Raw genomic sequence first — 14,870 nt, 5'->3', positions numbered from 1 at the left:
CTGAGTAGGGTAGCCTGAATGGCTCGCGTAAACCCCTTTGTAAGAGGCAGTTGATGCTTGATGTAGACATAGCAAACTCCTGGCTGGACTGAGCTGGCTTGCAGACTCTTCAGTGAGTTTTTGCTTCCGTCCTTTCCCATCATGACAGAAGTCCTGCTTTATTTAACCTCTTAATAAGTAATGGTAGGCATCACCGTGGTGAGCAAGGCCAGCATATGATGGGGAAATTCAATTTCTCTATGAGAAGCTCTCTTTGGCAGTAATTAGCCAACTTACACCACTTTGCCTTTACAGAAGCTTCTCTGTAATCACGTATTTGATCTATTGGTCTATTAGTCATAGACCAATTTCTGTGCTGTGCAGTGAAGTCATCTAAACTAGCAAATAAAACAGCAACATCCAACAAACTAATCTCTTTAAATGCCTTCATGCATCTGGGATGATATACCTAAATTCAACTTTAAATTATGCAAATCACCTGCTTAACTCTCAGCCATATCCACTTTTTGCAAACCAAAAAATATATATATGTTGTGCATTGCAAGACAAAAGTTGGGCTTCATTCAAGACAACTGAAGACAAACAAGAGAATTAAGAGACTGAGAGCTTCAGAGCTGAAGAGATTGAAAGGAATCAAGCCTTCTCAGTGATCAAAGAAAGGAGCAAAAAGGAATCTGGAAAAAAATGCAGGGAAGAACAAACCTTAGAACCAGAAAAGAGCATCTAAAGAAAGATTCAGTCCCAAAAGATTTGTGCTGCGGTTGCAGATGTCTAAGTGACAGACAGATACAGGAAAACTGAAACCTGAGACTTACATTGCCTTGCATTATTTGCACATACAGAAGTCTTGTATTTTTTCCCAAGCACTAAAGATACAATACATTGTTTTATTAGAAAATCAGCAACCTTTTTGTATTCGCAGTCATTTCTCTTAGAAAATACCTCTGTGGTATTTTATTACAGACAGATTGAGAGAGAATGGGATATTCACTAGATCTGAGGAAAACCAAGAGTCTTCAGGGTTTGTCTTATTAATTTCCCCTCAGCCTAATCTAATTTCTTAACCAGCTTAGACTCCTTACATTTCTTACATTATTATTTCACAGAGGGTCTGGGTGACTTTCTCGATCTCTTTGGAGAATAAATTATTTTCCCAGTAATCCCATGGCCTTCAAATAAGGAACTGTTCACCCATGGGAATGCAGGATTCAGCAGGGGGCTGAGCTTGTGCTGTCAGTGCTGTATCACAACCTGCTTTCTCTCTCCTGCAATCTGAAAGGCTGAGCTAGGAAGAGCTGGCATTTAAATCTCCTCAGCAATAGATCCCTCTTCTGCGGCTGGCATTGATAGCCCAATCCTGACACCATGTTTGTGTGATTTCTCATGTACTTCAATGTTTTTTCTTTCCGCTATTTTTTCTCGGTTTTGTTGTTGTTATTGACAAGTTTGATTCCAGTTTTATTGCTTTGTTTCTGTGGGGAGTTCCAGCTGGGATTGTATTTCACACTTAATGACTGAAAGCTTGAAAGATCTCTGGTTTAACACAGAAGGAATGTAAAGGGTGTTTAACCACAAGTCCTCTTGGAATAGTTTTTCTGAACTACAGTCGTCTTCTCTTCTTTCCATTTATCTGCAGGTCTCTCATGATTTTGCAATCAATTTCAACGAAGACAACCCAGAATGTGCAGGTAACACTCACATTAGGACAGACTGCCGTATTTCTGCTGTGTGCAAAATGTGCTTGTATTTTTTATTGTATCCCCTGGGTACTGTTTGAAGTGGTTTTTAAAGAAGGCAGCCAGGAGCTTCAAAACCTGACAGACTCCAAGCCATCAGGCTTAGCTTTAGAAACGTTAGAAAGTGCCACACATTAACTTCCTGAAAAATAGGTCCCTTTGAAAGTACACTTTGTTGGATGTTCAGCACTTGAACTTCTCCAAATCACTAGCATTTCTGAAAACTAAAGCTGTGTTTTCTAGATTCATTCCAGATCTTCAGCTACAGCAACATCATAAGTTGTGCAGCTAAGAAGGGCAGGACATGCAAAAGCAGGCTGTGCACCTCTGTGATCAAAGACTCCCTCTGTGTAGACCCTGTTCTTTGGCCAGACCTATAGCACCAGTAGCCTACTGCAACTTGGCCCAGTGATGTCCAGCACCAAAGGGTCAGGGCAGCAGCTTAGGACCGCTGTAATAGAAGGAAGCACACTTTCATGACAGCAAATACAACAAGAGACTGTTTTAACACAGCACAAGATACTGGTGTGGTCTAGCAACAATCGCTAATCCTCGATAGAAGCCAGATTCATGTAGCAGATTTTGCTGTATGTCTTATATTTGTAAGTGAGGTCTGCAGTGACTGATGCTGTCTTTCTAGAATGTCCTGTCACAATTCACACATTTTGTAAAAGATGAGAATAACAGGACAATAATCTCTAAACAGTCTAACAAGGAGTCCCAGACTAACACTTTATTTTAGAGTCTTGGTCAGATGATCATTGCCGTCTAAAATCCACAGGTTGTTTTTCTTCCTTGTCCTTCTGCTACATTCCAAACACTGAAATGAGTGTTACAAAATGCTCTTCCTGTTCAAATTTTCTAGCTGCACATTTCAGCCCTTCTCAGGCTTATTAGTTCAGGCATGGTCAGCAGAACATGTTCAGGATGAGAATTAAAATGCCAAGAAATGAAGTGAGGAAAAGAAGAGAGGGCAAGCAATTCAAGGGAAAGAGACATTAAAAGAATTCAGAGATCACACATCTTAAATGCAAGACCTCTATTTTCGGTTCAGCAGGCATTCCTTCTTTGTTGTTGCGCTTGGATTGTTGGACTGCCCCAGCCTCTGCAGGTCATATGCTTGAAATGTAATTGGGCATAAGTCCTACAACTGCTTGATGTATTCACAGCTTTTTACATTGCTTTTATGGAGTTAAAAGAAGCTGAAATTACATGTATGCATCTAGATGTGCCTGCAAGCTTGTGAGCCAGCCTGAAGTTGAGATTTTAGTCACACTGAGAGTGTGGGGTTGAGGTGGGGAAGCAAAACAGACCTCAGAATTTTGTCTAGACCATCATATTTTAAAATATTGTTAGTTTGCCTGCTTCTGAACACAGACGCATTGGTGTCTGCACAGGGCCTGATCTGTTTAAAACATCTCAGTTAATAATGGTCAGTATTAGGTGATAACATATTATGCAGGTAGTGTTTGAATACAGGTTTGTTTCCCAGGCTAAATGCAGGACTTTTCTGACCTTCTGCATACCTCAGAAAAAAAAAGCACTAGCACTCTATGCAAAGAACACATTTTTTTATCTCCCTCTTTGCTGCCGCTTTGGAGTCCAAGGCTAATTCTTTTATTACACTGACATTGTTACATAATGATATGTGTTGATTGACTGGTACTTGAAAAGGCTGTCTCATCTATACAGTGCCGGCAGCAGATAAGAGGTTGGACAGACAAACCCTCTGCAAGTAAAGAACTTACTATCCATAGCATACTATGTATGCAAAATAAAATTTAACAATGGAAATGAAAGGAGGTGAAAAAAAAAAAGGAAGGAGCTGTTCTATAAGCTTTGTGTTGGCTTATGTCACTTAATATTTGTTATGTATTTAAACTTTATTTGGTTCTTTGCATAAGACTCAGTTATCTGATAAGTTAACCCATCACCTAAAAGGAGTTTTGGGGCTAAGAAGACACAAAAAGATGGTTGCAGCACGAAAGAAGGCCAGGGAAGGAATTTGCAGCACTCGCATATGCATCTATGTGCATGAGATATAAAAAGCACTTCGTTGTCCTAAATGATACCATTTAAAATAATACCCATCTGGATGAAAGCAAGAAAAGGAGACATATCAGAAAATGTGTTGTTTAATCATCTGCTGCAGCTTGCTTATCACCTGCCTGTCATGGATTCTTGATTAGTTCCTACCGCCAATTGTTCTGTGATGTTTTCTAGATGCTCTCACTGCATTAGGTGACACAGAGAGCAGTAACACCAGCATATCATGTGGAGAGAGGGCACAAGAGTGGGAGGGAGATAAAGTGCTTAGTGATAGGGAGGTAAAGTGCTTTCCCTGTAATATTTAGCGTACTTGCCAGAAAACAAAGGAAAATTGCTGAAGAGTATCTTGCTTTAAACCAAGAAACAGAGGTTGGATCCAACATAAAAAGTGTACATCTAATTTGCTATTGAGGAATGAAATCCCTCTCTTTGTGGACGTAGTGAGCTTTCGCTGTCACGAGGTAGTGTGAAGCATCTAGGTAGTGTTGAATAAGGACTGCATATTGATATGAAGATCACTAAAATTCATAAAATATGGATATCCTCACCTTTCCTCCACTATTGCCATTTCCATTCTTGAAAATGTTAGTACTTATAGCCTTATATTTAGTATATTTATAGCATGTTGTATTTATAGTCTTATACTTAGTATTTAGACTTTATTGTCTGAGGAAGAAAATAAGTGACAACCTCTAATCTGGATGAATGCTTCTACACATGCATGCATTTTACATGCGTCTTAAAACCCATATGTGTATGCATACACTGTATTTCACCAGACCTATTGAAAGTGGATTGCAATTAGAAATGTAAAGAGTTGAAATGTGAAGAAAAATGCACATTGGCTCTCCCTAAAATAAAGGAGTCTAAGAAAAGTAAGCTACAAAGCAAGCCACTCACATATCCTGTTGGATTTGAATACACAAGGACAGTAGATTTTTCTAAAATATATTAATCTGAGATAGCAAACAAGAAATTATGTTTCTAGAACATGTTTCTTTCTAAGATGAAAGCAACTTTCTGACACGAACCACACTAAATCTGTGTGGCATGCAGGGAGTAAGGTTTATCTCATACCATTTTAACGTATTAAAAAAACCTACAGTGTATCTTGTCATCCTCTTAGGGAAGATTTATGAGACCTTCATGCAAGATCAGTGAGTATATGTAATGAAATCCTTAGCAGGTTTAAAATTGGGAGTTAACAAAAGGTCAGTTTTGCAATATGTAATTTAGTCACTGGAATTACCAAGGGAAATTTTGTAACATTACTCTACATTTTAGCCAATCATAGCTATAATTGGAGCGTGTTCTTTTGTCTGTGAGCGCTGCAATGGAAAAATATGTTTGGAACAATCTATAAAGAGAGAAGACTGTGTTCTCCACCATTTTATCATAGGAGGTTCAGACGTACCATTGTAAAGCAATTACAACTCCCTGTGATTTTTAGTAATGGGTCTGCATGCAGATATACTGTAAACATGGTTGAGTAAAGCCTCATGAGTGAGCCAGTCTCAGTGTGAACTGAAACTGGCTTAGGAACTTATTGAAGCCATTTCATTCCTCAACATCCTTTACAAAGCTCTTCAGTCTATCACTTTCTTTCCAGCTTTAGACCTCTAATCCTTCAGGGCTGGTAAGCTGAGAGTTCTGAATGCAGAGGCTAACACGCATCACTTCAAGAAATCCTTCTTCTCAATGACTGAAAACACCAATTTCCATTCTGTGATCTGTCAAGTGTGTCAGCAGAAGTCTCTTCTCCCTAGTCTGGCTATATATCCTGAAATGAAAAAGCCAAAAATAGCTAGTTCTCGATCAAAACTTCTTGACTAAAGCTCATTTTTCTGTAGACTGCAAAGCATCCTGCTGTTTCTTCCAAGATTTCACAGCTTTTGGTCATAGTCGACTTCAACCTGTGAGCAATTACGCAAATTCACCCTTTTCTTAGCACAGAGGAGTCAGGTATTTGAAAAGATGTTTGAATTCCTTGACAGCTCTAGGTTGTAAGTACAAAGGGCAAATTTGTTGGTAAATACCATGATAAACAGAAATAAATATTTATCTGAAGAGCAGGAGAGAGAATTGTTGAAGTGTTTTTAATTTGGGTCTACCCTTCTAGCATGAATCTTAGCTGGTGATCATGCTTAGCTTTTAGCATGAATCTACACCTTGAACTGAGAAGGATGGAAGCTATTGCATCGCAAGCTGATGCCTTGAAAAGAGACATTAAAAACTGCTGGGAAGGAGAAGCATGGTATAATGAGTTATATTTTACAAGCTAGGTTCAAGGCAGCCTGAGACAGCTTCTCGGAAATTATCTGAAGTTGTTAGTCCTTGCTAATCATGTGATATTTTGAATTTAGTCATTAAGAACCTCCCTTTTATTTACATTTTAAACAACCATGATATTGGTGATGTGCTCCACATTTATTTGCCTCTTGTGTGGCTTTTCATGCCAGGAATACAAGGTGTTGTGGAGGCTTATCAGAGCTGCCTTCCCAAGCTGCAGCTGTATGGGCCGACAAACATTGCTCCCATCATCCAGAAGGTGGCAAAATCAGCATCAGAGGAAACCAATACCAAGGAGGCCTCGGTAAGGGCATAATGCCGTGTTTGGCTTTTTTCATGTCTTATAATGGATCTCTTGTAGGCCATCAAAACAAGGCCTTTTCATGTATGTGAATCATGCCTTCACAGTTTTCACCAACTGCCTTCACAGAAGGCAGCTTGAGTGTGTGTCAGCTGGAGCAGTGTTATCTAACCTTCATGGCTTCGATAGTCACAACTTTAAACTCTTCCCTTACTGTTCTGTTTCCTGCTTTTAGAGCTGTTTTACTGTAACACACACAGTTCTTCACTGTGGAAACATAAATGGCACCACTAAGGTTACAAAAATTTAGGGGCCAAGCCCTGAAGCGTTGATCATACAAGAAGACAAGTTCAAATGTTTCCCTACACAGACTACCCAATTTCAAGTCTATAGCAGAGGCTGTACTAAAACTTTTTTGTTCAACTAGGGGATTCTTCTAACCATTCCTTTGAAAACTGTAGCAATACAGGTCTTTTCCAACTTTAGTGATTCTGTGATTCTGTGATACAGTTTTCAATTTGCTATTACTGACATGGAGTATCATGTGCCTTTTAGAAATCAGGAGACAAGTCTGTCAGCCTGCATCTTATACAAAACCCATGCCAGATTTCTTGGGCTAAAAGACTTAAGCATAGATCGTGTTTTAACTGTACATCCTTGAAATGCATTAGACTTAGTTTTCTCCTGCCTTCCAGACAGAATGGGAGAAAGGGAGAATGAGAGAATTGGAGAGAATATGTGAGTGAGTAGGACTGAAACATTTACAAGAGCAGTGCTGTGGGAGTAACGAATGTAAAAGAGAACTTGTATACTGCTGCAAGAAAAATGCCTATGTATAGGAACAGAATAGAGCTGTACATTGGCATGCAACTCATCACCAGGTCTAGAGCTTTCTCTAAACTTTCTTCATGTGCTGAGCCTTTTTTTAAGTCCTATTAAGGCAGCAGTTCCCAAACATTTCTGTTCATGAGTCTGGATTGTCACTCCACTGCTGTTTGCAGGATCTTGATAGTATTTAGGGTCCCAGTCCTAAAATGGGGAATTGATATGTTTGAATTTCCGTATCTACCTAATCCTGACGTGTCTCACTCTGTTTCCAGTGCTGCTTCTGAACTTGTATGTCATATTGAATAAGTTGCTTCTTCTAAACCTAAGCTTCCCCTCTTTCTGTTTGAAAAACAGATTAATTTATAGCATGAGACAAAGTTTTCTTCCTGCATGTTTTGTTTTATTCATGGCAGGAGGTGATGAACAGAACACTCTGAGTTTATATAGCTGTGTATACATAAACTTTAATGATGTTTAGTGTGTTGGTATTGCTTGTGCAGAGTGACCAAATTCTATGACTTGTTCATTTTTCCTATTAATGCATGTTTTTTAAATTACTCCAGCTGCCTAACAATTCATAAAGGATCCAAGAGAGAGTCACTCTTCCCCATTACCAGGTGAAGATATGTCATAGCCCATGATCCCAGTCCAGTGGGCTTTGGAGTTTTGCAAAAGAAATGACAAGTGCACAAAATTGCTTGTTCTCCTTTAGAGAATGAGAAAACCTCTCTTCAGGGCTCTGTATGAAGTGTTTGAAGATGGATATATTCCTCCCTGCACATGTCCTTGCTCTCCTCAGGGACCCCATTACTCTGCAGAATGCAGTAGACCTGCCGTGGTGTGGTGCTTCTCCCACAGGCAGCAGTGGGTCACCCTCCAGTTTGCAGACGGCTGCACCCATGCCACTTGCCTGTTAGCAAAGCTCCTCTGCAAAGTGCTGTCATAACCTCCCTGACAGCTCAGGCTTGTAACGCTTCAATACCCCATTCCTCCCTGCCTCCCACTGGTTCCCAAGGGGAAAAAAAATGTAATTGGAAACTGTCAGCAGACGTGATTGTGCAGCAGATGGAAAATAGGGCTAGTGAGCATCTCAGGACTACTCCAGACTTCCCAGCCAAAGTCCTGACTCTCCCAGCCCTAGCAGCTAGGAACCCCCTTTTCTACACTGTGCATCCCTTCCTTGGCTCCCTCCAGCTCCTGGAAATTACCTGAACTACAGCCAAACTCCAGAAGAAGAGAAATTAGTAGCTGAGGAGGTTTGGATGGGAAACGCACTTAACATTTGAGTCACTATAAAGGCACTTTTCTATTTAAAAAAGTCCATGAGTGAGTTACCAGAAACACTTTTATACTGGAAAAGGGCAAGCAGCTTTGGAAAATCAATAATGATATAATTTTTCACTTCTTGTCCAACAACTTCAGCAATATTTCATCTTGCTGATTCTGACGGATGGCGTCATCACAGACATGGCTGACACCAGAGAGGCCATTGTCCATGCCTCTCACCTTCCCATGTCAGTCATCATCGTCGGGGTGGGGAACGCCGATTTTAGTGACATGCAGATGCTGGATGGCGATGATGGGATCCTGAGGTCTCCCAAGGGCGAGCCTGTGCTTCGAGACATTGTCCAGTTTGTGCCATTTAGGAACTTCAAACATGTAAGCTGACTTTTCCATCCATTCTGCAGAAGGGTGAATGTCTGTAACATACAGTGAATGATCCCTGGGGCTGGGCCTAACTTTGGATGGGCATGAAGCGTTTAGTAAACCTATGGCATCATTGCATCAGGAATGGAGAAAAAAATGAATACAGAATGAAATGTGCTCCATTAGTGAGATGGTGAGGGTGGGGAAAGAAGAGATGGGGCAGAATCCATGTGCTTCTGTGGTGCCAGTCCTTACCTCTGCTTCTGTGGTGTCAGTCCTTACCTCCATTTTCTCCCTGATTTTAGTTTGGTTGTCCTCCCTGACTTATTTTTGCTAGTGTCTCTTTTCCATTCTCTTTGCATCTGTTCTATCAGGATTACTGTATTCTACTTTCCATCCCTTCGTTTCCACAGGCAGCTGAAACGGCTGTGGATTTGCACTCACAGTGTTCTCCAGGAGGCTGTTTCCTCATTGAAATTTAGGTCCCTAATTTCTGAAAGGCAGGACTATCCACCCACAGCATCCTGCTTGCCTCCAAACCCTTTACCCAAATCCTGTACAAGACCAAATCCAAGAAAGTGCTGTTACTAAGCTTCCCTGTGCCCTCAGCCAGCTGTTCCTGTCTGAGCCCCGCGTGGTGTAGGAGACACTGTAGGAGAGGAAGGGAGAGATCCAGCATTAAATTGCCAAATTTGAAATAATCCCTTGGCCATACACTTTTCTCCTCAGTCACCTGTCCTACATTTGCAGCATCTGTCCCAGGGACTTACTTTTTCAGCAGCGGGGTAGAGACAGTGTTCACCCACAGAAGGAGCCTTCCCACACACAGCCAGGTTTTTCAGGGCCCTTTTCTTCCATACAGAGGCATGAAATGGCCGTTGTCTTCCTCTGCAATACTGATCACAGCACTTTCCCTCTGTTTTTCCATCTTTCTTCTCTTCCTTCCCCTCATTCCTTCTGTTACATTTAAGCAGTTCTCCAGACTGGTTTTTTGCTCACCCCAGTGTCTAGGAAGGTTATCCTCAATATTTGATTTGAAAATTTCTTGACCGCACAGCATAACTGACTCATTCTCCTCATGAGATTGCCCTTTCCAATTTGCTCTCATACACTAGTGATCCTTAGATCTCGATTTGTCACACAGAAGTTTTCGATTCTGGGTTGGTTTTGGTCTGCATATGGGTTTGCAGTGCTTACATTTCTTTAGTTTTTCTAGGCTTTTTGTTACCACAGGAGACTTTTTTCTTTTTGCTACTTCCAAAATACCTTCATTTTATTTTCTTCTTCTCAAGAGTTATTATTTTTTCTCTCTTCAAAATACAATTCTGCCGTATTTGTCTTAGATCTAGACACACTTTTTACTTTCACAAATCATACTGAGGAGTAAGAGAAACAGACTTGTTCCTCTTTTCCCTCTACCTTTATGTAAAGAATGGATCCTCATAGGAGGTAAAACTCACCTTGTGCTATCAGTTTGGTGACAGCATGCCAAATGGCTGCAGATTTGCCACTGAATTGTAGATACACATATTTCTATGTTCACAGTGCCACTCAGTCACCTATCTGCTGGAACAAAGTATGAGCACGACCTGCTAATAGCCCGCAATTCTCCTTCATCAGATAATCACAAGTGCATAATGCTGCACTGTAGTCTATTGTAAAAGCGTGGAGAGGAAGGTTATTTATGGGCTAGTGCTAGACCTACTTTCGATTAGTTGAAAACATGTTTCTGCAAGGAACTGGCAAAGCCAGCTACATTTGTTATTTTTAGTTTCATTTCGTGATTTTATAACAAAGTTGAAATCATCCTTGATTGAGTAGATTAACGCTGACAGTTGCAGTTCTGGGCACTGAATATATTGTGCCTCTGGTGTTAACTTGTGAGTGATTCTATGTGTGATTTTAATTGCTAGCATTGGTGAAATGACAAGCATGTATTATTTTTAGCTGTTTTAGATTAACTTCCGCAGTACTGGGAGAGGATAGCAATCTTTATTTATTGCTCTTGTTAAATAGTGATATTTTTCTCCCCCTTTCTCTCAGTAGCAGAGATAGTATAGATATAGAGATAGATCATGTATTTGCTATATCAGAAAAGTCAATATATCTTATGCAACTTAATATTTAGTCTGTTTATTGTGATCTTTCAGCATTTCAACAAATGTCAGTATAATGGGTGAGTGCCGTAACAATAGCCACTTCTGGTTTCATTTCTTTATTGTGATATCCCAAACAATCTCTCTCTCTGAACAAAGTGACATTCACAGCTATCTTGCTTACTTACCCTCAGCACAAACAAAAGACTATGCCTTTTGCATCAACTAGTGAAATAATTTTTCATGGTAGTAATGCGTGTGATGTTTTGATTCAAACTTATTTTTTTCCCACAGAAAAATGTGGATATAACCCATTTGGGAGATTTTTGTCAGACCAGTTCTGATCACACACAAGAATTACCATAAATCAGCATATTACATTTAACAGCTTTAAGTAAAAGACGTATTTCGTTAAAAATCACATCACTTTTGTCAATGTACCTTGTGTTTACTTTTGGTATTTAGGATGTTCAAGTATCAAGTAGAAAAAAAAAGTGGAAGGATCTTTTTAGAAAGACTAAAAATCATGTTGTATAAGGTTTGTAGATTTCTCTGATAAATCAAGTATTTATTTATGCCTAAATCCGTATTACCTCTACTACTGATGGAAGGAGGGAAGAAAATATTCTTTGTGAGCAATTTTTTTTTGTTTTGCTGGAACAGTAAACCAAAACTCATTTGGAGTCAACCCAAACAATATTTTTTTTTCATTACTTCAATTCTCAGGTCAGCCTGGAACTCAAAATCTCATATCTACCTGAAGAGATCAAAAATAATATATCAAAAAGCTGCCCCTGTGAGAAAATTGAAAGGAGGGAGAAGAAAGTTGTAAAAATAACCTATAAAGTGAATCCCTTTTATTTTGTAAGTTTGGCTTCAGAGAAGGTTCTGGTCCTGCACAGCACTCATACAGGCATTTAAACATTTCAAATAGTTACAATTATTCACATACCTAAAACCTCATACGCACTTCAGTGTTTTACTGGCTCAAGACCCAATGTAGACAGAAATCTTTATTACAGGGACTTAATCTCCTACATGATGTAGTGTATCAGGAGTACTTCAGTAAAGCATCTTACCTTTCTGACTCTCTTTTTAAGGAGTATCTTTGAAGCTATCAAAATAATAATAATAATTGTAGTGATTCTTGGCAAATCCTGTAGTTGCAGAGGCTTGATAAAACCAAGGTAACCATTACTGTTTAAAAAAATGTCACATTGTATAGTGGGTGACATGTGCAATTCACTACAGGGGAACATAACAAACAAAAGGAAAGTATTTTACCTGAACTCAAGTGAATTTCTTCTCTCTATAATTATCACCACCCCAGCAATATGAGTGTCCTTCACCTGAAACTGTAGAGCTGTGATGCTCAAAATCACTGAAATGTAGTTGAAGAAAATCACCTGTCTCAATCCATTCACAGTCGTATTTTAAGAGCTGAAATTCTCTGCTTTTAGGACGCGTGATATATTTACCATGCACAAATCTGATGCCACAGGTAGATTATATTCTACCCTGCATTGTATTTAATCATAAAGGCTAACAACTGTGACTTAATAACACATATATCACAAATGAGTGTGGAAAGCACAGGTCTCAACCACTGCAAGAAGCAATGTTTTGCACTATGCATTGTAATTAAAGATTAAGCATGGTGAAGCTATAGAACTGAATCAACAGTCATTTGTAATATACACCAATTATCATCACAGGGGATTATTTTCCCGCTGCTGGCTGATCTGATTGTTGTGTATTAGCCATCAGTTGAGAACTATTCATCTTGAGGTGTTTATTGCTAGGATGCTCTTCGTGCATAACAGTTAAACAGTGGAGAAAACATTACAGTAAAACATTAATGTACCATCTGTGTTAAAAACCCAGCGAAGGTAACTCTTACACAGCACTGCTGAACCAGGGCTGGTTTTTAGCTCAGAAGTTACTGGGTCTGATTCTTACTTATACAAATGCTGCTTTGCACCATCTGGTCTAGAAGTGAGAGTGCTTTACCACCACAAACGTACATAAGGTGCAGGTGGCCTGAACCATCAGAGAGAAAGTCACCCCTAGCCCCGTTTTTGGGATGCTCCCTGCTAGAAAGAGCCCCAGGACCAACAGACATCACCGGCATGATGAAACTCTGTAACACAACAGTTGTCCATGTTCAGACTGAAGCACAGAGTCAAGCCAGCTAGCCCAGGGCAACTCTGTGGGGCCACAGGTAGCCTGTGAGTTTGTGGGCACAGTAAATGTGTTAGCTTAAGCCTTGGTGAAAGCCTTTTTACTTCACATGCACGCTGGGCGAGTTGACTCCTCAAGTGGCAGTGATTCAGCCATGCATCTGAGCCCTGACAGAGCCTGTTCTGAAGGGCTGACCCTTCATTCAAGAAGAATGGATGTGGCGTCAGAAGAGAGAGAAGCGATGGGAGGATGATGCAGAGAGATGAGTGTTGACCCAATTTTCAGACATGTGGACTACACGTGATCCAGAGAAGCTGGTGGCAAGTGCTCCTGCCCAGCATTTTTACAGACAGAGCAGAGTGAAGTTTCCTGATTGCTAGGGCTTGTGTGTGCAGTGATGGGCCAGGAGTCTTCCCACACTCCCTGTTTTTACCCTTTATGTAGGGTTGTATTTTTGGTAAGATGGCACAGAGGCAGGCTAAGTTATATACAGCTTTGGCACACTGGGAAGTAGATTAAAAAAATAGTAATTCTCAGTAGCAACATAGAAATCAGCCATTTGCCTGACTCCAAGGGGTATCTTCTGGTGATTTCAGTGAAAACAGGGTTAGGCAAGAGCAAGGCAACTGTGGAAAACCATGCATTTCACTTTGAAGGAACAAAATAAAGGGGTTCTGTTACTGTATAACACCTGAGAACAGTTGCTGGGCTGTCACACGAAGTATGGGCTCTGCTTTGCCAGTTTCTTCATGCAGAAATGTTCCAGGCTTTTTTGCCTGCACAAATGTTTTGGTATAAATGTCACACTAGGGAAATAGCAGTTCATTTTATTCGTTACTAATCACATAAGTGACTCAAAATACCAAAATACAAAAAATAGTTTTGTTTCTAGTTTTGCTAGCATTCTTTTTGTATTTGTATATTGTAACATTTGATACTGGAATTTATAATAGCCCAGGGGCTATCTGCACCCCTGAATTACCGTGCCTATGAACAGTTTACCATTTACATCCTATGTAAGCCTAATTTTAAGACTCTGGAAGGATAAGCATCCCACGCCATGAAATACAGTAGGGCAATAAACAGTCAGTACAACTACTTTGTAACATGGTAGTTTTGAAACTGGCTGACAATATTCCAGACAGTGAGGAAGGAAATGTTTGTTAGTGTGGGAAAAATTACTTGGTGTGCAGAGGAAATGTGACCGCGCCACCGGTTGAGGAGTTCCTGTACATCGCCTGAGCGGCAATGTGTGATCCGTGTCTGATCTATCTGGAGATAAACATGTCAGTTTAAGCCTCTCAAACTGACGTTTAAGCATTTGTATTTTTACTGCATTTTTGTGGTGGGCTCGGAGGGAACATGGTCGGGCAGGCTGCCTGGGGGGGCTGGACTCAGCTCTAACCACATACTTAGAAACAAGCAAATCCAAAACAGAGGGCAGAAGGGTGCTATTGAGCTGCATGGGAGAACAGAAGCCCAGTTCTGTCGCTGCTGAATACAGGGGCTGAGGAAAATCCCTGCACCACATGCAGGTAACAGTTGCTCACAAAACATCCACAGGCCCTGCTGTTGAAAATGAAGCATTGTCAGGGTGTGAGGTAGCAAGTGTGTGTTGTCAGTGGAGGGCATGGCTTCTCATTGCACTGAGGGGTAGCCCACCTCCCTGACTGTGGCAAAAGCCAGTGGCCATCTCTATATCCATCTCTACATCTCAGGGTCATCAGTTCTTAAGTCTGGTTG

General features: G+C 40.4%; 1 protein-coding gene across 1 annotated transcript in view; it reads left to right on the top strand.

Moving 5' to 3' along the window:
* Positions 1 to 14,870, top strand: part of CPNE4 (copine 4) — a 201,979-nt gene that overhangs the window by 186,397 nt on the left and 712 nt on the right. The window contains exons 13-15 of the mRNA XM_059819136.1: positions 1,637 to 1,688; positions 6,245 to 6,378; positions 8,626 to 8,862. Coding sequence (XP_059675119.1) covers positions 1,637 to 1,688; positions 6,245 to 6,378; positions 8,626 to 8,862 — 423 coding nt within the window. The remainder of the gene's footprint in view (positions 1 to 1,636; positions 1,689 to 6,244; positions 6,379 to 8,625; positions 8,863 to 14,870) is intronic.

The sequence above is a fragment of the Gavia stellata genome, chromosome 6, assembly GCF_030936135.1.
Source record: "Gavia stellata isolate bGavSte3 chromosome 6, bGavSte3.hap2, whole genome shotgun sequence".
Lineage (NCBI taxonomy): Eukaryota > Metazoa > Chordata > Aves > Gaviiformes > Gaviidae > Gavia > Gavia stellata.
Note: the sequence above shows the minus strand (reverse complement) of the source record. Positions and strands in the feature narration are given on the sequence as shown.